The sequence below is a fragment of the Vidua chalybeata genome, chromosome 1 (assembly GCF_026979565.1).
Source record: "Vidua chalybeata isolate OUT-0048 chromosome 1, bVidCha1 merged haplotype, whole genome shotgun sequence".
In the NCBI taxonomy this organism is placed as follows: domain Eukaryota; kingdom Metazoa; phylum Chordata; class Aves; order Passeriformes; family Viduidae; genus Vidua; species Vidua chalybeata.
The window spans coordinates 45,909,451-45,933,182 of NC_071530.1; the positions used below are offsets into that span (position 1 = coordinate 45,909,451).

Consider the following 23,732-nt stretch of genomic DNA (forward strand, 5'->3'; position numbering starts at 1 on the left):
GGTGCAATAACTCAGTTTCTGAAAGATGTGCATAGTTTTTTCGAATGCATCCTTTCTCCTCAGGTGTCTGGGTGCTGTTTACATATGGATGTTCACAGGATCAGTTCCTGTGAAGTAATTAGATCATCTGGGTTGTGAGGGTTGTGATATTTATCAGGCACTTTCTTGTCAAACAATGTTACAAGGTGAGCCTTAGTTGGGTATCTGTAGGAGGAAGAGCATATTTTTGCCCTCTCCTTGTTGGACTCTTGGAAAGGACCTAGGCTTTTGTTTCTTCTTTTCTTCTGGAGTGTGTATTAATTTTCTTGCATATTAAGTGGTGTTGATGCAAGGAAAACAAAAGAACAACAAACCCAAACAAACCCCCAAACTATAAATTAGTAGCAGTGAATTTTATTTTGTCGCCAGTAAATTGTTTATAGAAGTACATTTTGAGGTGTTGTCAGAAATTAGGTCGGAATACCTCTGAACTGAAGTTTTCTTTATCTCAAGAAATGACCTGGAGAAGCTGGAGAGGAAGGCAGTTTGGGAAGGGGATAGGGTAGCTGAGTCACAGGGAGAATAACTGCAGGAATAGAATGACAGTCAGTAGAACCACAACCAGCCAGGCTTCTTAAGGGAAAGCTAAACAGAAATCTAATTTTAAATGTATCCTACCTCTGACTTAGCAGATTTTTTACTGAACTATGGAGAATGTTTTCTAAAAGAACTGGAGGTGAGGAGTGGCACAGCTATAGCCTAATGAGTTTGACATCAGTAGTATGCAAGACTAGAGAATTTTTGAAAGAAAAAATTAATTAACAACATGAAACTAAGTAGACTGGGTCCTATGTGCATTTGCTAAAGATAGATCATGCCTGACTGACCTGCATCTTTTGTAAGAATAAGTGATTGAATTCCCTTCTCTGTGAAAGAAATGGAGTAGCTCTGATCTGCCGGGAACTTGAAAACGGGTCATGCTTATTCTTAAGGTAGAGATATATGAGAATTAGTGCAAGGTCTCGTACTTGGGTAAAGAGTAGTATGAAGGAGAGGAAGCACAAACAGATTTGAGTCCAAAGAGGAACTAGTGGTTTGAAAGGTACTTGCAAGAAATGTTTCTCAAGATTGAAAGTGGTGCTGGTATTGTTTACACCATAAAATTGAACTACGATAAGCAAACTTGAGGAATCAGTATTTCAAAGGAAAACTGGAAAGTTGTGCAAGAGCTGGACAATAAGGAATACTGGATTGATAAAAATGAGGTGCCTTATGAAGTTGTGCAATAGGAATGAATAATAACAATATAAGCTTGGGAATTGACACAAGGAAATGTCTGGAAGACAAATGAGACCACGTGTGATCAAGGCCAAGTCACCAAAGTAGTGTGATTTGAGGGCAAGAATGACAATGTGTGTAATCCTATTGTGTGATAATATGTTTATTGATGCATGTAAATTCTGATCCACTTTTCAGAGAAAGGGATTTGAATTCTCTCTTCCAGAACTGGATGAGGTAGTCCCTGGGCAGTCTGTATTAAAGGAGAATGTAGAAGAGCTTCCCTAGGTAGGCTAACAAAGTAGATTTGGAGGCTGTATTCACCTCTGTAGGTACGGGAACATTCTTCCCTTTTCCTCTCCTGCCTCTTCACAACTGGTAAGCAGAGGCAGTTGTGGTAAGCTGAAATGGGGAACTGAGCTGACCAAAAAAGAAAGCCTTGTTTTGGTGGATTGCTTTTGAGGTAGTTGTTTCACAGGTTCTGTTTGCCAGGTGGAAGCTGCAGAGGGCAGACACACAAGAGGACCAGTGAGGGTGAATCACATCTTTTGACCTGCTGGCCACATTCCTTATGATGCAGCCCAGGATATGGTTGGCTTTCTGGGCTACAATGTGCAAAGTGCGCATTGCTGGCTCATGTTTTTCGTCAACTGTCACCCCCAAATCCTTCTCCACAGGACTGCACTCAATGACCTTTAAAGTATTGATAATGGCCTTTGAAGTATTCATTGAAACACTGCATTACATGTAGTTGCATTCCAAGAAACTGTTGGAAAGTTAAAAATGAGGAGGAAAACCCAGATATTTAATCTAAAAGAGCGTTGGCGCAAGAACCAGTGGGTATGAACTGTCTGAGCATGTGCTGCAGACTGCATACCTGAAACTATGAAGTGCAGAAAAGCAAAGGTCTACAACAGTGCTCAAATGGACGTCACTCAGAGTGAATGTGGAAAGCTTAAGATTGAAAAAACTTAGAGCTAGGCTGCCTAACAGGAATCCACCTGGTTTGCCTGAGAAGGTTCCTTTCACTTTCTGTTCCCACGTCTTTTCTCTGTAGCCTTACTAGGAAATGCATGTGGAGTTAGGATTTTCTATGGATTTCTTGATTTCATTAGCTGCCTTTGCTTCTGAAGCTTCATCACTTGAAATGTACAGCTCTTCCTGTTGGTTAACTTATAGGATAAGAAATGTGTAATGTGCAAAAGGCTTTGATGTGCAGTTTAGAAATGTATAGAAGTATCTTTTTTCTTTCACAGACTTGAAAAACAATCCATTTGCATTTGTTTTTGAAAGAGAAGGAGAGTCAGATAATTTCTGTGTGCATTTGGACTGGGAGTATGAGTGCCACAATTGTTCCTCATGCTCTTTTCAAGGGGTGACTGTTTAACTGGGGGTCATTTTGCTGGAATATAAGAGACAAAGTGAAGTTTTGCTATATCTACATTGTTATGTCTGGGGATCCAGTTACCCAGGCAGTTGTTAAAAGCTTGGGAGTTGCCACTCACTGTCAGGAAGGCTTTCTGTTATCTGAAAACTAAAGCACTAAAAATTGTGAACACATTGGGAGGAGTTTTCTCTAGCAAGTATGGAGCAAACTTTTGGAGAACCTGCAGGCTTTTGTTTGTCTACATGAGCAGATTGCCTTCCTGTTTCTTTGGACCCCTTAGCTACTGAATTGCTGTGAATCCAAGGAGATATGCAAAAAGTGCTGGTTGCTGTCTCTTTTTGCTAAGGATTAGAGGTAGTTATGGCAGAGTGTCCAGAGAATGGGAGGAGAAACTTGGCTGCAAGCTACTAGGTCCACCTAGTATTTGACACACTTTCAACAGGCCCATTAAGGAAGGGAATGGCAATTGGCAGGAAGCAGGAATGGTGACAGCTTTCTTGGCTTTGTAAGTGCTGGCTGACTTATTATGGGAACCCTCCTTAGTGAGTCATTAAATAGTAAATGTCCTGCAGTGGGCAGAACTCATGGGCAGTGTGCATTCAATCATGGTTTTCATGCATCTGAAATGAAATTACAAACATTTAAAATTCCTTTTTTGATCTCCCTTTGCTATGGATAAGAGGAGTGGCCTCAAGAAAAAGTAACAGCAAAACCAGTGCTTCATTGTATGTAGTTGCTCAAACTCTTGCCCATAAATGTAAAAATGTAAACCACAGTTTTGGTGCAGTAGGAGTTCTACACGCTTCTCAGGCTCTGTAGGATTCAAGGCACAAAAGCATTGGGGCACAAAGTGACAATAAGGGAAATCTGGCACAGATATGGTCTGACATGTTTTGGAGTATCTGTAGCTGCTCAACTCATTATCTACTGCAGCAGGTTCTGTTGATCTGCTTCAGTGTAGGGTGGTAAGATTTGGACTTCGGGACTATTTGTGCCTTTTTTCTGGAGCAGCTGAAAACAAATTCCTCAGTAGTTTTGAGGAATTGTAGTAGTGAGCGACTAGTGATTTCGGAGCAAAAAGGGGAAAGGGTTTTTTTGGAATCATAAAACACTTTCTCTCAATACAAGCGAGTGAAAAAGCACCTAATTTGCCTTACAACAGTTTAATTTTTGAAAGCATTAACTAGAGTGGAAGGTCCTTACCTACCTTGTAATAAAAGTTATTACTACCTTGTAATAAAAGTCTTTAGGAAAAATGCAACCTGAACAGACCTTAACTAGAAGATGCAAACTGTGTTGAAAATACATGGAAAGACCTTTGATTTATAGTCATTTTAGAGGACTGAAAGTCCTGAGGTGCAGTTCTCCAGTTGTGATCATGTGTGCTGTGACTGTCACTTGAGCTCTGTCTCCAAGCTTTATTTACATGGAGAAGCAGAGAGATAATAGTCTCTGAGGGTGTAGGAAGGCTTAAAATATCACAAGTACTCTAGAAATTATTCATTTTGAAGGCAGAGTTAAAATGAGAACTGATGTATTTGTAAAGGAGAGGACGGAAACATTTCAGCAAAGCTTTGGTAGGAGAGCTAGGCACAAGTCCCTGTAAACCCCCTGGCTGGTTGCTGAGGAAGTGCATGGTCCTTTTGCTGCTGCAGTGCCTGACCTGCCACAACAATCCCTACCTTCTCCTGCTGCAAGGCTTCTAAGCTAATCATATCTGAGTGAACTCAGGCACTGTGTCACCACCAGTGAAGCCACACAAAATCTCACTTTATTTGGGGCAAGGCCCAGCTTTTCTGCACTTGCTCAACTGAGCAGTTGAACACATCACTGCTGACTTTGTGCAGCAGGTGACCATTGTCTCATGTACCCTCTTAAGAGTTTAAAATTACTCTGCTTTACTCTTGGCTCTCTTTAACATATGCATTTCTTACTGTGTTGTGAAAAAAATTGAATTGTGACTGGTAGGGAAGGTGAGGAAGTGCTGTGTGTGTCCTGGAATGCTTGCTCTGACGGTCAGTTTTGTTTGCCCAGGATCTTTTAATCTGTGAAATAACGGCAGTGTATCTTGACCCGCTTCTCTGTACTTCTGTGGAAGATGACATTTCAAACTCCCACAGACATGAGAATGGATTACTGTAAATACCAAAAGGCAAATTTCCATGGAATCCTAAAGTTTGCTGTAAGGATATTCAAGGTACTGAACTTTATAATGTAAATGTGATGCCTGCTTCCTCCAAAGTAGTGTCTGGGTACTTGTCTGTTGTGAGGCTGTTTTCTTGTGGACTGTGCTTGAAGACGAATCCCCCTCTCTTTCCTGACCAGAGGTTTTCTTCCTGGCGTGCAAAGGAAACCTAAGATCAGGAATGAAACAGCTGATACCCAGTTTAAGAGAAGAGCCTGAATATAATACTTGAGAGGGAAGAATGTCCTTTATTTCTTCTTGAATTGTGTATGTGATTTTCATCATTTGAGAGCTTCAAATACTTGAGCTCTGGATGATGGTGCTTGTTGTGGTCTGCAGAAATTGGCACCTGACATGGCCTTAGCAATCCATGCATATGGCGTTTTTCACAGGTGCCTAGGAAGCAGGTGTCTTCAGACACCTGAAGCAGAATATTGGCAACTTAGGCTTGACGTTGCAGGATTAGGAGATGTCTAAGTAATGAGCAAGGTCAGTCTGCACTTTTTATCAACTCTTGCGAAATGCCTATGTTTCCAGGTCTGCTACACTCTTGATTGTAGCATGTTTTTTTAAGAGGAAAATATTGAAGTTGTTCTCTTCCATAGGTTTCATGGGTGGTAAGTTTCAGGGGAACACTTTCCAGCCTTAGTCCTTGTTTTGTTTGCTGCCTTTCTTCTAAGACTCTGCTTTACTAGACAATTATTTTTTTCCCTTCTTGATCTCTGTCACTCCAGTAGTTGCTGTGATTCTTTTAGATGTGCTTGATGCTCTTAAACATGCAAGTGAAGTGTATGCTTTGTTGTCTTTAACTTCCTTGTGTCTTTGTTTCGGGGGAGCACAGTATGCAGGTATTATGCAATAGGTAATCTTGTCTAGTGATTAAACAAGATCTTGTTAATGGAACAACAGAAACAAAAATAAGTTGAAAAGGAACTATGCTGGAATCAAGCTGAAGTGCTTTGTTCCTATTTCTATTGATGATAATCTATAAACATTAGCACAATTCCTTTGGTTTTGTTCCCTGCTTTAATAATATTAAAGCACTTTAAAGGACCATTATGAGCATGAAATCTTCTAATAAAGTTAATCATAGCATACATCAAGTATCAAAGATTAGCTTTTTGTCTAAAATATGTGAATTTTATACTCAACAGTTTGTATCTTTTAAATAGACTTTTAGTTTTTATTTGTAAGGCTACTCTAATTGGCATGAGGTGCTAATAATTTTAAACACACAATGAATTGCTGGTACACATGTACTTCTGTAAACAATACTGAAGATTCTGATCTCTTGTGTAGAGTTAATGATGACTTCCATTTTTTTGCATAACTGTTTAATCCACTTACATAATACTTAGTGTTCAGTGTTCAGGAAGAACTTGGTGGTATGGTTGATTTGTTTGTTTCTTTATTTTGTTTCTTTGTTTCATTTTCCAAAGAACCCTGTACTTTGATAATCTTGCAGTCACTTTTGTGAAGTGCTGCCCGGGAAGTGAAGTATTCCATACTGAAGGAAGGATTCCATACTGGATTTTTTTTTTCATAGTTGCCCTGGTATGCAGGTTGAGAGAAGGTTCCTAAATACCCATTTGCAGTTATGTAATGCTTCCCATAGTCATCATACTTAACTTTCATCTTATGATTTGTCTGTTCTTTGTATGTGTCATAACATCTGACTAGTTATTTAAATAACCTGTGCCAGAAATCTGAGCCTTTCTCTTGAATAAGTGAATTAATGCCAAGTCAATAAAACATGTATTTCTGTATTTCTTCTGCACCTTTCATTTGCCTATTCACAATATTTTCAAACAGTGGCTTGGGCTCTTGGCACTAGAGGTGGCAACGTAATTTGCATACATGTAGAATAGAGGGAGGTTCAAAGCTGTAAAATCACTGAACAGAGGTCACTCCAGCAGGAATAAATTGGAACTTGCAAGGCTCCACTTTGTGTTCCCTGTCCTAGTATCGCCTGACTTGATGGTCTGTGCCTAATTTTGGTAATCCATCTTAAAGCTTGTATGAGATGCTGAGTTAATACAACTAGGCAGCATGCTGTTTCTAAAAGCAAAGAAAGTTGTGGGTACAAGGTGTGAAAGCAAGTTCCTTGCTGCCCTACCAAGCTGAGGAGCAGGACAAGGGGCTGGCTGCCTGCTTCCTTGGGGTCACTGAGAGCAGAGTGTGTTCTGTGCTTCATTATGTTACTGTGTTTGTGCACCTTCTCAGCCTCCTGCATGGTAATGAACCAGATTTGCTGTCTCTCAGGAGTAATTCTGATGTTGAAACTTGTGAGGAAGGAGCAAATTCTGGGCCCATTGGATGTGCTGTGACAAAGAGCTTGAATGCTTGTTGGCTCCTAAGACCAAGTGATGGCTTGCTTGGACTGCCTTGGTTCAGCAGTAGGTGCTGGGTGAGTGACACACAGTGGCTATTTCTAAACCTGTAAGTCCAAGTGCTTAGAAGCATGCCTGCTGTCCTGGTCCTCGCATTGTCCCACGGGAAGGTGGATTCAGTGTAGCATTTGTCAGCTTGTTGCCAGCTCCTCGCTATTGGGAACCAGGGCGTGGAGCAGAGCTGAGGAAAGGCTGCGTGTCTGACTCTCATGTGTGAGGTGTCAGTGCTGTCCCTGGAGAGGGGAAATGCCACAGTCCTTGTGGCTGGGTGTGCTCATTAAGAGCCCGTGGGCACCAAGATGGGCATTAAGAGCTGATCTGTGGGTGAACAATTGGCTGCTGCTGACCCTGGTCTCCACTGGCTGCTGTGTTGGACAGACATCTTTGTTAGGAGTAGAGACTGGGGTGCCCTCACTCCTTAAACAGGGAAGCTGTTCTCTCTTGCCAGAGTTCATCCTATGAATTTTTGCTTTCTGTAGTGGTACAAATCTTGTCTTGACGGCACAAAATTCCCTAGCAAGTGCCCTTGGCTGGAATGGTTGCAGTAGTATTAAGTTCCCTTTCTGGGAGGAGTGTGGATTTGGTGGGGTTTTTTTTGTGGTTTCTTTCTTCTCTTTTTGAAGAGCCTAATAAGAGCCAGACTTCCAAAGCACAGTATTTATATAGGGCTTGAACTCTACGACTATAAAAATAAAGTGTTAAATAATTGGAAAGAGTGTCTAGAATGCATACTAGCATGATTTTGAAAACAAAGGTTTTGGTTTTTCAGGTTATTTTATCTTTTAAGGGCTTCAGTAAGAGTCAGAGCTTTGCTAACCTAGTCAGAGTTTTTGAACCAAATTGAATGGTGATATTGTGCCTACAAATGTTGCCTTAGAACTTGTGTGAGTGACCACTCTATGGCTTTAGCAATATGGAAATGTGAGGAAGTACCAGTTTCAGGAGCTGAAAGGATAGAAACAGCTATGCCCTGCCTCCTTGTAATACAGGGATTTCTTTTGCTGTTGCTATTTGTGTATATAGTGTATTTTAAAATATATTTATGTAAGTATGTATTACATGTATTCTTCATATATATTTCTTGTATGCATGTATACATGTATTACACATAGTTGTTACAAATATTCATATTTATATAAATGTATAACATATATTTAAAACTCTGCTGTTAGAGGTCATTATATTACTGCAGAGGCATTACTGTTATGTGCATGGGCTCTTCAGCTTGCAGATCCTGATCTGTTGGTTCTGCCTTGCAAAAATGGGGGAGGTTTGTCATTTAAATTTGATTGTTATTTAAATAATAAATAGTTCTTAGTGCTGAATGACAAACAATGCTCTTAGATTTTCATTTGGCTGCAGTCATTATGGTGATTCAGATAAGGTCACTGCTGTGCTGTTCTTCTCTGGGTCTGGCTGTGCTAGGACTAATACATTGCAAAAACTGATTTCAGAAATCCCTACTTCGAGTGAAGAACAAATACTGACTTGTTTATAAAGAGGTATCAAGTTTTAGGGTAATTTTTAGCTGTTGGGTTTTTTTGATTACTGCTGCGTAGTTATACTCTATTTAGCATATTTCTGTGTTTCTTTTTTAGAGAGGAAGGGCTGGTATCCTTGAAATTAAATGTGTTGTAAGGATTTATGGAAGGGAAAGATTTCCCAAATAGAAATGTAATTAGTGGGTTTTGCTGATCTCCTTTTCTTCATTTCAAGCAATTTTCCTACCTGTTTGTTGCAGTCAAAGCAATGGGAGAAATCAAAGAAATTGTTTAGAGGATGGAATGGGTTTGCTTCCTATAAATTAGATTCTGTAACTTACTGAAAGCATCCTGAGTCTTTAACATAATACTGTCATTCTAAAGAGTTCAGATTTTTTTGAGATTAAATAGTCTATCCATTGTACCAATGCAAAAACTTACTTGGGTCCAGATGTTTTTTTCATAACTTAATTTAAGAGAAATCTTCCAAAATACCTGTTATACTAAAGAGGAGAGCTTTATATTATTAAATGTGATAGTAGATGAAGTGGGCAGGATGGGAAGATTATACTGACTTGCCAGCACATTTTAAATTATCAGTGTTTAGTGCTCACTGAGGATTTTACTTTGATTAACAATTAAGCACTTTTCACAGATAAGGAGAACAACCTTATCTGAGTGTAAAATTAATGCCAGCTGTCTGTCAAACGTTTTAGTGCAATAGTTTAGCTGGACATGCCCATATATTTGGAAATTCCTCTTTTATCAGCATCCTTTTTTAACCTCTCTTCTGATTGTGTACTTGTAGTTTAATAGAAGACCCTGTCAATGCATTTTTCTTAAAGAAGTGCTGTCATGTTTATTCTTAGATGTAGAAACTTAAATGCATTTTTCCTTGCCTGCTTTCATGTTTTCTTATTTTGACTTAATGAATGTGTAGTAAATTTATTTTGGCTAGGAAGTGCCTTTAAAGACAAGGAAGAAAACCAGATTGCCTGGATTTTATTTTTTTTTCCCACTAGAATTGTGTGTTCATTGGTGCTTTGCATCCAAACTGTTGGATTCAATACAAACTGCATATTAAAGGTTAGTTAATGCTGCAGAATTCCAGAAACACAAAAAATGTTAGTTACAGAAATTCAGTTGTACTTCTATGTAAGAAGTTCTTAAAAACTAGATTTTATTTTAACTTGATAATTCACAAGAGATGAAATATTTTTTGTAGTGAAGAACAGTTATTTATTTCTCCCCTAAACCTCAAGACAATATTCTGTATTGTTTTTAGTTCTGAAATCCATCAGGACGCATCTGCTTAGAGAACATGACAGTTTGAACAGGCAAAAAGCATTGCCATCAAAACCCCTTGACAGGCGTGACAAATATTTCCAGCTGGAATGAAGATCCCTGACACTTGGAAGAGTAAGAAATGCATGGAGATACTAGTTCATGTTTTATGTAGTTTATTTTGAAGTCTCTCAGGAGTTCAGCTTTGAATTTGAATTTCATCTTGTTGAGGAGTCTTCTTTAATTCAATTTAGGAGGCAAAAACCTGTAAAATTTTCTCTGGCACTCAGCTCTAAAAACTTGTGTGTATATCTTTGTTCCTGTTGACTACTGGGCTTTATGAAAGGTTTTATTTCTCATATTTGCAGACATTTTTGTAGTGATACATATATTAATGACATACAGGGACATTTAAGTGCATGTGTGCATGTTTATGCATGCACATGCATATATGGATAGATTTACATAACAAGCAGTTATATTTAAATAAAAAATAAGCTCCTCTTTCTTCATTCTGTGAAGAGGGTGAAAAAGAGGTGTGAGACAGATCTCTTCAGTAGTCCCATCTCTTCCCCCTGTCATGGTTGGTCTTGGGTTTGAAGTGGAAAATGATAAGAAAATAACTTTTTAAGTTGCCTTCCCTAGGAGCACTGCTTGGTAATTTGCACATGCAGGCTGGGAAAGGTTTTTACTGAGACTCCAGTTGTTTGAAAACTCAGAACTGATAAAACTGAAATTCTGTTTACCCCATAATTACCACTCTATACATGTGCACTGCTCAGTTTCCTAATTTTCAAGAGCTGTGAGGTTTTAGCCAATTTTTTAAGGCTGCTCTATATTCTTATAATACTTTGTTTTTGAAATAATAGTTTCTTTCCGTGCAAAGGAAAGAAACTGCAATTCTGCAAGTCTGCAAATTGAGCTGGAGAAATCGAACAGAACATCTAGAGGATGGGAAACAGTAAGGGTGAGTTTCATCTGCATTAAGTCAGTTATCTGCAAGTTAGACTTAGAGCTAGCTCTCTTCAGAGATGGTCAAAAGAAACAGATCAGATGAATCACCCTCTGCAGGTGTCTGTTTTCTCTGACTTTGCAGAACGCTTAGGAAAATTGCCTCGGAGATCTTGCTTTTTGACATACAGTCAGCTGACATGAGTTCCACCTGCAGTGACTGCTTATTTAATATCAAAAAGTCAAACTTTCTTGTCACTGGGAGCTGTTAAGTTGGAGGAGGGATGGAAGGAAGTGTTCCAGGGCATTACATGCTCTTCTTGCTGTTGGATTGTCCTTTTTTCTGTTTCTTTGTTACTTCCATGCTTTTGGTACTTTGGCCAGCAGCAATTTTATTAAACTACATGAATGTGATTCCTCCTTAGAAACCAGAATATATCCTATATGGATCCTCTTGGGAAGGAGGAGAAATAATAGTATGTCATAATGTAAATCAGGACTACCATAAAGTGTATCTGTAAAATAGAGTATTTAAGGCCACTTAAGCAGTTTTAGTTTTGATTTACCTGAGTTTTGTGATCTTCTCTCTTACACACACACATGCATACAGAAATTTAGATTGAAAGTGGTTTTTGAAAGAAGACAACTAATAGAAAAAAAGATTGTCATCAATGTCATTAATGCCTGTACAGTTTATTGAATTTGGAACTGACAGAACCAGCAGAAATCCCTGTTGCTGGGATTATCTGATAGCAGCTGAGGTGTTGATAGCATATTGTGAGCTAGAACAAAGTAGTTAATCAAATTTCACACTGTAAAAAGAACACAGGAGCCAGATTTCTCAGCTTTATTCTGGACTTTAAAAAGGAGTGTTCCTTAGTGAATACATGTTTTTCATGGAGCTTGACTCATCTTACCCATCTTTCCTTTAAATTTGTCTCCTAATTCATTATTTGGCTGGAGTGCAAAATACAGTGGTAATTCTGAAGGTGCTTGGAAGCAATGATGTCTTAAATCCTTACTTGAAGTATTTCCCTGTCAGGAATGATGCATTGAAAGTATTTGCTGGAATCTAAGGAACTCAGGATTTCTTCTGTATTTGTTAGAAATAAGCTTCTCCAGAAGTGAATTAGAATCCCTCTCTGTTGGCCATGCAGTGAAATAAAATACCTGAGTCAGGATGTAAGTGTAGATGCTCCTTGACTATCTATGTTTTAAACTTAGTAACTGTGCTATATTTATTGCTGAAGTTACTCCTGCAAGATTCTAGTAATAATTTTGTAAACAGTGTTTCCAGTCACTTTATTCTCAGGATGTATGTGTGTATTAAACGGCAGACAGTTTCTCTGCTCCTTGTGTGGATGTTAATTCCAGTGTTTGTCTCTCGTTTAGAAGTCAGATGCTCTTCTTTTTTTTTTTTTTCTCTTAGAGGCATATTTTGTTTAAAAGACTCTATAGATTCCTCATAGTTACAGGGGTGGCTTCTCTGAGAGGCTGCCAGAAGCTTCCTCCATGTCTAACAGAGCCAAGGAGAGACCCAGGGCTGGTCAGTGCCCATCAGGGATGGTGGTAGCACCTCTGGGGTCCTGTATTTGAGAAGGAAGGTTATTGCAGAGAAGCAAATTGCAGCCAGAGAAGTGAGAGTATGTGAGAGAAACAGCCCTGCAGACACCAAGGCCAGCAAAGCAGGAAGGGCTGCTCCAGGCACTGGAGCAGAGATTCCCCTGCGGCCTGTCATGAAGACCTCAGTAAGGCAAGGCTGTCCCCCTGCAGCCCGTGGAAGTCCACGGAGGAGCAGAGATCCACTTGTAGACACCCCCATGCCAGAGCAGATGGAAACCTGACGGAGGCTGTGGCCCCATGGGAAGCCTGTGCTGGAACAGGCTCCTGGCAGGACTTGTCACCCCACGGAACCTGTGCTGGAATCTGTTCCTGAAGGACTGCACTCTGTGGAAAGGAGCCACACTGGTGAGCAGTTCATGAAGAACTGCAGCCTGTGGGAAGAACTCACTTTGGAGAAGTTCATGGAGCAATCTGCTGGGGGAGGGTCCCCATGCTGGAGCAGGGGAAGGAATCCTCCCTCTGAGGAGGAAGCAGCAGCAGGGACAACATGTTGATGAACTGACCACAAGGTAGAGAATCAGCAATAAAGTTAAGTCCAGGAAGGAATTAACCCACCCCAGGGCGGGGAGAAGGTATTATCAAGATTTGGGTTTACTTCTTATTATCTTACTCTGTTTTACTGGTATAAAGTTAATTTCCCCAAGCCAAGTCTTTTTTGTGTATGACAGTGACTGCTGAGTGAGCTCTCCCTGCCCTTAGCTTGGCCTATGAGCCTTTCATTACATTTTCTCTCTCTTACCCAGGTGAGGAGGGAAGTGATAGATCAGCTTTGGTCTCCTGGTGTCTGGCCAGGGTCAACCCACCATAACAAGGAATAGAAAACTTGAAATTGATACAAGTAGCAAGGCTGATTTCTCCTAGTGTTTGTACCTTTTTCTCAAGTTGGCAACAGTTGTAGACAGTGACATCGTGTGTTAAGGTGAAGAATTTCACTTTTCCTTGGTACTCTCATCTTTCACAGGTATTTTTTCTTTTGATGTTATTATTAGTATTATTACTATTTTATTACTATTATTCATTATTACTATTTTATTTCATTATCCATCAAAAATTATTTATATGCTTACTTTGTCATGCTTTTTCCATGTGTACATACATTTTACAGCTCACTAGTTTTGCTTACTAACTAAATATCCTTGGAGAGAAGTTGCAGTATCAATAAACATTTTCTTTTGCTGAGAAATCTGTGTTTAGATTTTTTTCACTGAATTAAGAAATGCCATCTGGAAAAGAGTTGGTGGAAGTGGCTGGAAACCCAAAGGGGTGTCCATAGGAAAAGAAGATTGCACTGTAAAGAAGCTGAGGGGATCTGTGGTAGATGTGTAGTGTAGTGCAAGAAATGGAAAGGGTGTCCCTATTTCTAGGAAAAAGAGGCAAATGGCAATTAAATGACAGGCAAAATTGAAAAGCAGGATTTCTTAATGAAAGGGAAAGGAGATACTTTTGGCCATTGTGTAGAGCATGTTGCAGTCAGGGACATAAAAGTATATAAACCAGTTTTGCTGTTAGTATAGTTTCTGAGATGATTCAATGTCTTTCAGGGTAAAAGAGAGGCCTGCATGTGTTAGCATTACCTAGTCATAAGTACCTGAAGGGCTTGGAAGTCAATCTGCTTTCAGGATATGTGTGTCCCAGCAATGACCCCTGCTGATGTTGCAGGTGTGGCAATGTGCTGCTGGCTCTGTGCACACAGGGAAGAAGATATTCAGCTCTTGGGTGCTGTTTTCTGCTTGAAGATCTTTTTTTCATTTCTCTTGAGGGAAAGGAATTAGGCTCTAAAAGCCAAATCTGCCTAGGGCCTGTTAGTTAAACCATACAAGTCAGGCTGTGGGTACATTGAAGGGAGAGACAAGCAATGCTAGTTGGAAGAAAACAATTTTTTTCCTATAATATTGGTAGGAAAAAAGTACTAGGCTGAATCATAGAGGCCTGCTTGTATGGTAACTGTATTCTCTCTTTTTCTCCCCTTTGTTTTCATTTGTTTGTTTAGGTTGAATTTTCCTATCCTCCCCTCAAACCTGGAGAAGGACATGACAGCCACAGTTTACCAGAGGAATGGAAGTACTTGCCATTTCTTGCCTTACCGGATGGCGCTCACAACTATCAGGAAGGTGAGAAATGAGAGAGAAAAGTTGTGCGTACTTCTACTGCAACCCACGGAAAAAGCCTGATATCTGAACAGCTGACCAATGATTCTTTTTACTATTATACTTCCTGCACTTTTTGTTGAAGTTGCTAAATACATTGGCAATGATATGTTCCTTTAGGTGAAAGTAATGGTGTACCTCCTACATCCAGGATTCAGATGTCAGTAGAAACTTCAGGGTTACATACTAATTTTGCATAGTTCTAGTGCAAAGCAAGGCTACTGGCTTTCTCAGAAGTTCTTTGAAGGGTGAATAAACTCTCCTCCACTAATTTAGAGATGCTTAAAAATGACCTACAAGTCGTGGAAAGCCATGTCAGTATAATAGTGTGAGCTTTAAAAGTGTTTTTGTTGGCAGAATAAAGATAGAAATATCCATTTGCCATATTGTCACCACCAAGTTTGTGGCACTTCAAATTTTTTTAGTATTGCATTTATTCCCTTATTAGCAGTTCTGTTAATCCCTGACATTTATATTTGTGTCCAGTTGTTTCATCTTTTTTTTTTCTGCAGAGAAGACAAGTCACTTTAAAGAGCAAAATCACAGAAACCCTTTAATACTGCTTTTAATTTGTTTTGGTTTTTAACATGATATACTTAGCTTCCTTATTGTCCAGCTTTTGGCGATCTCATTTGAAAACAAAGGAAGTTTATCAAAATAATCCCTTTCCTAGCAGCAATAAGAGTGTCTCTGACTGCTCTGGGTCATGATTTTTGCTGACTTTCTGCATTGTTAAAAGTAGGCTACATTCAATGCTAGGAAAATCACATGCAGCTGCATTTACCTGCTCTCTCTTGTCTCAGTACCATTCCAGCTAATACTCAAGTTTGAGCATTTTTATTGCTGTGCTAGAATAATATAAGCGTTTATTTTTTGGTAAGGACAAAAAAGAGTTGGCAGCAAAGGGGAAATATATATCCTTGTGTTTTGTAGGCAAGACTACACATGAACTTGAACCAGGCAAATAGATTTTCTGATAATAATTGTATTTCATTTACTGTAACTTTATTAGATATCTGGTTTTTGAGTTTTAAACTAATTCCTATGGATAGTTGCATTTGTGCAAAGAGGATGACTTGGTACAGGAAATCATCATACAGGCTTTCTGAAACCCTAGGTGATCTCTAGAATATAAACTTGATCAAGCTAGTAAGCTTTGTTATAAAAAGTCCCCCTCTCTGTTGTTCATAATGCATATGGGATTGTCTCTCCTGTTCATTTTCCTACTATGAAGCAAACAAAAAATTAATAGTTGGTTTCAAAAAAGATTTCACTCATGTTTTGAAAGGAGAGGACAACTGTCTACTGTCTTTGCTTAGGATTTAACAAATTTTTTGCAGTAGCAGCAGAGGGGTGTGTGTGTATCTCAAGCCATAAAAGTATTTTTCTTGTCATATTTTATAGATACTTTTCTTTTTCATTTTGCACTTGCACAGAGACAGAAATTATTTTCTGTAAGACTAGGTTTCACAAATTCTTTTTGGTAGTATAGTGCTGGTGGTGGTGCAGATATCTACCTTGGCAGTGGTAGGAGCTGCTCTAACCTTTCAACTGTGTGTGTCCTCCTTGCTGTTTGAGGTTTTTTTCCTATCTTGACTCTGTTTGCCTCCTTAATGGCATCACACTCCGAATTGTACACACTGACTCACAGTACCTTGCCTTTGCTCCTTTGTCCTGAATTGGGAAAGCAGCATGCCTGTATCTTTCAGTGGTGGTTCTTTGCTGTCAGTAGCTGCTTCTGAAAAGCAATGTTGGCTTGGTCTAGCTAAACATGAAGCTGTCCTGCAAAACTGGAGATTCTTCCACAAATTATCTTGCAATGTGAAAACTAATTTGGGTCCAGACATAACTTTACAGGTGACTTGTTCCTTTTTCTTTCTCTCTCTTTGTTTTTTTTTTTTTAAGAAAATAAGTGTGTGCCAGGTTTACTTTCTGCAGTAAACCTTTAAGGGATTCTGAAAATAAATATACCAAACTCTTGTTAGTGAATGACAAAATACTCTTTTCTTTTTTTCTAGATACTGTGTTTTTCCACCTGCCTCCGAGATGCGGGGATCGAACCACGGTGTATGGCGTCTCCTGCTATCGGCAAATTGAAGCAAAAGTAACTTTCCAAGTTGTGAATTAATTATATTAATGAATAATAGGCTTGATGCATTAACAAACCTAAAATTCAGTGGCTTGCATTACACCAACAGGCAAAAACTGCATGATCGTGTTACATTAAAAGTCTGTGGAAATGCTCACAGTGTGTAGCTCCAGAACTTGAGAAGTATTCTTTCCCATACATCAGCAGGTGTACTGTGATCTTCTGAAATGTTTGAGGCAATTGAAAAATACATTCTGTTTCTTGAGGGCCAATCCAGCCATCAGCACCAAGCAGCAAAACTCAACTGACAGTCTGTCAGATGGCAAAGTTAAGAGTCCAAGCAGTAGGCATTTTGGGTGGAAAAAGTTAAAATTTCTCCCCATAGAGAATTTGAGTACTTCCTGGGATCTGACCATGCAAGTGTAGGGATGCTTCTCTTCACCTGCTTCCTTTGCCAAATGTACACTTGCAGAGTAAACTGGAATCTTCCCATTCATGGTAGCTGCTTAGTGGTACCAATCTTTAGCAGTAAAACTGAAAAATTGAGGAGAGCCACAGTGTGCACGTGATCACACTGAGGAAATTAAGTATTTGATCTACTCAAATCATTCCATGTTTTCAAATTTAGTAGCGGTAGTATGATCTCTGCACTTAGAATTAGAAGTTATAACAAATTTCTTTAAAAATTACTTATTTTTTAGTGAATTGCCCAGATTCTGGAATGTCATGTGGGTTTGAGTTTTAATTTACACCCTTTGCATATATGACTCGTTTATGTACTCTGTTTCTGTGTTAATTACATCTCGATTATATTTCAAGTTCCTGTTCTTGTTCTAGGAGAAATTTTATTCATGCAGTTTTTAATTCCATTTCTTTTGAACTGAGTTCTGCATTGGTTTTCGTTCACTCATTATTTTTGCACCAGCCTTCACTGTATTCTGTGATTTAGAGTCTTGCTGTATTTAACTATGCAATAACTTGGCTTTATTGGGATCTTGATTCCAGTTTATGCTTTTTAGTAACCAATTAAGAAGATAAATAGATGTTTAAAATGAACTCTTTGGAGCAACTAGAATAAAGCCCAATGTGTTTCATATGACAACTCTAGCACTCTCTCCATCTGTCGTTTTTGATGTGTGGGCTGCAGTCCATACATTTTCTGTTTTGTACAGTAAAATGAATCATTTGTGTGTGTTCTGCCCTCACCATTTCTAGGTTTGCTGTTAAGTGCTGGGACCATTTGTTCTGGCTGAGAACGTGGCTTATTTTATGGATAAGCTTTTATTTTATGAGTGGGTCAAAAAAGATGCTTGACTACGAAACAAGAAATTTCTAAGTAGAGACTTTGTAATCTGGTCCATTTTCACAGATGATGTTGGAGAAAAGCAAGTGATGTGTTGTGGTTTCTCTCTCATACATTCCCCTGAGTTAAAATGCCATTTCCTTTTCCAGGTTGTTGCCTCTTTCTCACTCTAGTGTCTTTTAAACAGTACTTTGCCAATCATCACAGCTGTATTTGGATCTTCTCATAAAGAGATGAGACTGCAGCTCTGACATGTCAGTGTTATGACCCTTTTTACTAGGTAGAATCACAGAATTATCATACAATGGTTTGGGTTGGAAGGAGCCTTAAAGATCATCTAGTTCCAACTCCCTGCCATGGGCAGGGATGCTACCCACTGGACCAGGTTTCTCAAAGCCCTGTCCAACTTAGCCTTGAAAGCTGCCAAGGATGGGGCATCCACAGACTCATTGCTTTCCTAGCCAGCATCCAAGTAGTTGAATTCCCCCATTAGGATGAGAGCTTGTGAGCACAAAGCTTCCCATTCTTGAAGCAAGGCCTTGTCATCAGGCTCCCCCTGATAAGGCAGCTTGTAGTAGACCCTAGCCAGGTGTCCTTTGTCTATGCTGTCCTTGATTTCTACCCACAAACTCTTGACCTGTTTGTGGCTGTTTCTCAGAGGCAGCTCTTCACAATCCAGCCATTCCTTAACATAGGGGATGACATCCGTGCCCCTCCTTCCCAGCCTATCCCTTGTGAAAACATAAGAGCATACTGTTGCATGGTTTGGATATTCCACCATTGAAGATAACTAATTTTAGGATTTTGTTTAAATAGAGGAGTAGTATGTGGCAACTAGACTTGGGAAAGAATTATTTTTGAAATGATGTTTGGATAAAAACACTGTAATACTTCTATTTCTTAGGCATTAAAAGTACGGCAAGCAGACATCACCCGAGAAACTGTACAGAAAAGTGTCTGTGTTCTCAGTCAGCTGGTAAGAATGTTTGTTTAACTCCCAAAACACCTTCAGGTAACCTTAACAATTGGTCTTCCATATTCTTATTTGGAACATTTGACTTCAAACATCCGTATTAGTCATTGCAGAGTAACAAAATACTGGAGTAAAATTGAATTGGAATGCTGTGGCATTTGAATGAACTGCCTTGATTTGTGGTATCTGCTTGTAACTGGAAAAATGTCTGCCTGTTGTCATGGATGAGGTTTGCTCAGATGAGGATACTCTGATCCTTCTTAAATGCTACTAACTCAATTTCATGGGGCAGAATTGAGAAGTTTGGCTAGTATAGTCATGGAATGGGTAGGGTTGGAAAGGGCCTCAAAGATCATCTAGCGTAGTAGCTGGGAGAGAGTGATTACCACCTTCAGTTGTGAGGGAGGTTTTCTGATAGCCACAGGTTCAGCACGTTCTTGTTTTGAAAATATATCTTTTATTTCTACCTATTCATCAAAAGCTGCTGGTCACCAGGCAGGGAACAGAAATTCTTTTTGTGCCTGAAGTTGAAGAAAGAACTATTACTGAAGCTATTACTATTATGAACAGTGTTAAAGTAGGAAACTACTTTTCCAGAAAGATGTTCAGTGAGGGTATGGTACATGCGAATGGAAAGAATATGAAATTATCATCATTTAAAATGAGCGCAGGAGAAAGATGCTGGGAGTTAGCTGCTGAGGACTGCTCATCCATGTACTCTGTGTATAATAAAGTGTCAGTATTGCAACATAAGTATGGAAGATGAAAGTTCAAAATGAGTGACTAAATAGTTTTATTCACTTGCTTTTGTGTTTGTTTTTCTTCCAAGCCTTTGTATGGGTTACTTCAGGCAAAGCTGCAACTCATCACACATGCATATTTTGAAGAAAAAGACTTCTCACAGATTTCAATTTTAAAGGTAACTTTCCAGTAAAATTCACACAGAACAGTTTTCAGTGTATGGTCACAAACTTTAGTATTTTAGTTTAATGCTCAAATAATCCTTTTGCATAAGTCATTCAGTTATTCAGCTCCTGTAATACTTTAACATGAAGTAAATGTACTACCCTAATCTGACGGAGTCAACTTTCTGATTGTTACGAGATACAAGTGTGGTTGTCAGCCTGTATCTCTGTTGATTCCATTAGTAAAATTTTGCTTTCTTTCTGGAGTAAGCCATTGAAATCCTTAAATAAGTGAATTTTATTTATTCTGGATTTTGTGTGACTATATGCCATTAACACCTTCTGGGTCTTTTTTTTCCTTTGTTCTAACTTTTACAGGAACTTTATGATCATATGAATAGTTCCTTGGGCAGTACTTCATTAGAAGGGTCACAAGTTTATCTTGGTAAGTGACTTGTTTTGTGTAAAGCAGCAGAGATGATGTTACACTAAACAGCACATGCCTTTCCTGAGCTAATTTGTTGATGTGCATTAACAGGTTAAGCACCAGAGGTCTGCATTTCTTTATGAATGGATTTAAATAAATGTAAAATGTAGTATTGCTTTCATAATAGGAGTTAGTTGCAGGTTGAAACCATATTACTCCTTGACCTAACCGTCTGACTAGCAGCTGTTTATCTGCTTTTCGTAAACAATACCTTCTTAAGTTTTAGATTCAGCACCCCACACCATCAAATTGTTCAAGCTTGCATCTACCTGTTATTTAGGATATCTCACCAGCCAGTTCTGACTCTTCCCAGTGCTTTCTGAACGCACAGCATAATATTTACCTCAGTGTTTCCCTAATGATGTGTGGCAGCCAACAGGTGTTAACTCAGAGCACAACTACTCATGTTATTCTTGTCTCTATTGTTGATGAATTCTTGTTCCTGCTGAAAAAAAACAAAAACTAATTTTATATGAATTCTGCTATTGAAATAACCAAGTTCACACAGAATCCATAATGGGTATCTCCCTCATGCTGAAAAATGGTGACAAGAAGTAAATTAGTATCCCTATCAGCTATTGAATTGTAATAATTGCTCTCTTTTTGGTGTCTCAGGTCTGTCTCCTCGGGATCTTGTTCTCCATTTTAGACACAAGGTAGGCATTCTCTACTAGATATTTAAAGGACTGCACTATTCAGAAATAGAAATAAAATAGAAAAACAAACATATCTAGAACATACCTGAGCTAGGAGTAAGAAGACTGTTTTCTAAGTACTGGTATTTACAGCCTCCTGATTTGTCTCTCCTATTCCACCCGCATAACTTCAGTGAAAGCACATTCCAGATTAAGGAGTTTTGTTAGTCTGAGGGATTCATAGAGATTCTAGGTTTCTGTGACATTTTTTAGTCCTGTCCCAAAGTGCAAATGCTATCTCATTTGTGATCTTATTTCTATTTCCTGTTTCTCATTTGATGAATGTGATAAAAAGACTATTGCTAAAGTTTGTGCAGACACAACTTGGAACATTTTTCCTCTGTTTTGTAAGTTTTGTAGCTTCTGCCATCACAGAACCTGAGGGGACTTGGACCTGTCCTACTTTTTCCTAATTTCTGTTGAAATTGAGTATACGTGCTAAAGCTAAAGTACAAATAGCATTTAGAATCTTTTATTAACTGAGATGCATCAAGGAAACAACTTTGAGAATCTGAATTTCATGGTGTATTTGCACTTTCTCAGTAGATTTTTGGGGCAGAACTAATTTTTGTTTAACTTCAGACATCTGTCAATCATACCCCAGAAGCATCTGTGTTTTTCCTTGAGTGTAGAGAGTCTGGGCATCCAGTTCTGATCTAGATGCCTCATTTGTAGATGCCTAAAATTAGGTGAGGTGAATATTCTTCTTGGTATTTTGCTGGATTTTTTTTTTTCAGTAATTCTGTGGAGGAACTCTTTTATGTTTAAGTAGTTTACTGTTTTTTAAAATTCTGGAATTGCACAACGTGTTCTTTCTGCTAAGCTACATATGATTCAAATTACACAGTTCTTTTTTGTGGAGGTTTTGGTTGGTTTTTGGGTTGTTTTTCATTTCATGCCATTTTTAAATGTGTGCTCAGGTGGAGAAAAGGTATTGGAACACTGGTTTTCACTGGTCAAATGCATTTGGCCATTTGATTGTTATGCAGTGATTAACATAAAACCTTGAAGAAGAGGTTATGCTTGCACATTATTTTTGAAAAATGGCACTGGTTCACTCACTAATTTTTTTTTTCTTTTTGTGTTTTTTTTAGGTCTTGATCCTTTTTAAATTGATTCTTCTAGAGAAAAAGGTAACGTTTTGTAAGCTGAGGCAGGTAGTCTAAATAGAAACATAGCTGTTAAATATTTTTTATCTGTAAAATAGAAGCATCTGAAGTCATATCAACAACTTTGCATCAATATATAAATTGGGTTATTAGGCTAAAAGAAACTGCTGTGTGTTGACCTATAAATTTGCCTCCACTTCTGTTCTGTCCACACTTTGTTTCTTTAACTGCTATCCCAGCCAAAGTAAAATGTGATGAAATGTGAGCAGAGAAACGTAACCCACTGTAAAATATAGGACGGGATATATATCATGCAGATAGACACCTGTGTGGAGGAACTGATAGGAAATGTGGGCACCTAAAAAGGTACAGCTTTACAGAGATTCAGTAAGTAGAACTTCTAGTTCAGGCTTTAAATATACAGACCAAAAGAAATGAGTGCTAGAAGTGTCCTTCAGACCTGAATTCCATGGATACCTGCAGGAGGCAATGAAGAGAGCTGTATTTGTTAGATCAGGCTGAACTCAGATTATAAATTGGCAGTAACTGCTGAATTCTAGGATCAGTGCCTGCCTTGGACTATTTTACTGCCTCAGAAGCAGCGCTGTTTTAGTAATTTAAGTGTAATATGCAAAATGTGAAAGTAGATGTGAAATCAAGACATTTGTTTTCTTCTGTGTTCATATTAATGCCCTAGAGCAAGAACTTTGAGTTAAATGACTGTATCAGCTGCCAGACATATTTATGCAAGGATTTGTTTTGTTTTGGTTTAAAAATCTTATTTAAAGCTTTGTTTCAGTTTCCCAAATGCTACTTTTTCTTCAGTGAACTGGCTATATTAAAACCCAACTTCTTCAGAGTGCTGGGAAGGCATGTTAGAATTTTCTGTTAGCTGCAGCTGGAAAGTCAGTAGGATTTAATCTATAAGTTATCAAAACAGTTGTGGAGGTGTTTATTTAAGTCTATATCTGAGACCTAGATATCTTTCATGAGGCAGTAAATATGCTATTCTGTTTTAAAATAGATGTAGCAGCTTCTCCGAAGCTTTTGCACTTGTCATTTAATTCTGTGAGTCAGATATACCTTGACAGTTCTCAGTATTTGTTGATGAGAATAAATGCAGTTTCTGCATTAAGGAGGCATATGCTGAAGATGACTATATTCAAGGCTATGCAAAAGGTACACTTGAGAAAATACAATTATGGCACAGTAGGGGTCACCAGATCAGTTCAGCATTGTACAAAGAAAATACTTTACTAAGCTAGAGTTATTTTTTGAAACTGCTCAGACTACAAGACACAAATGCACAGGAAGAGAGGAGAGAGAGGATTTCCCAAATGTGTTCACATTACTCAAACATACAAAATTGTTTTGAAAGTAACTTAATGCTTATGGAACAAACCGGCAGGTTGCTTTGTGTCTGTTTTTCCCTAAGCTCTGTCAGGAAGACAACACTTGCAATTTCA

At 38.6% G+C, this 23,732-nt stretch overlaps 1 protein-coding gene across 2 annotated transcripts in view; it reads left to right on the forward strand.

Moving 5' to 3' along the window:
• Positions 1–23,732, forward strand: part of AVL9 (AVL9 cell migration associated) — a 41,721-nt gene that overhangs the window by 1,096 nt on the left and 16,893 nt on the right. For both annotated transcript variants that reach the window (XR_008429928.1, XM_053938285.1), the window contains exons 2-8: positions 14,549–14,669; positions 16,724–16,809; positions 19,002–19,073; positions 19,900–19,989; positions 20,354–20,420; positions 21,078–21,118; positions 22,252–22,290. Coding sequence is in view for 1 of the 2 variants with exons in the window: in XM_053938285.1 (XP_053794260.1) it covers positions 14,549–14,669; positions 16,724–16,809; positions 19,002–19,073; positions 19,900–19,989; positions 20,354–20,420; positions 21,078–21,118; positions 22,252–22,290 (516 nt within the window). In the remaining variant the exon portion in view is untranslated. The remainder of the gene's footprint in view (positions 1–14,548; positions 14,670–16,723; positions 16,810–19,001; positions 19,074–19,899; positions 19,990–20,353; positions 20,421–21,077; positions 21,119–22,251; positions 22,291–23,732) is intronic.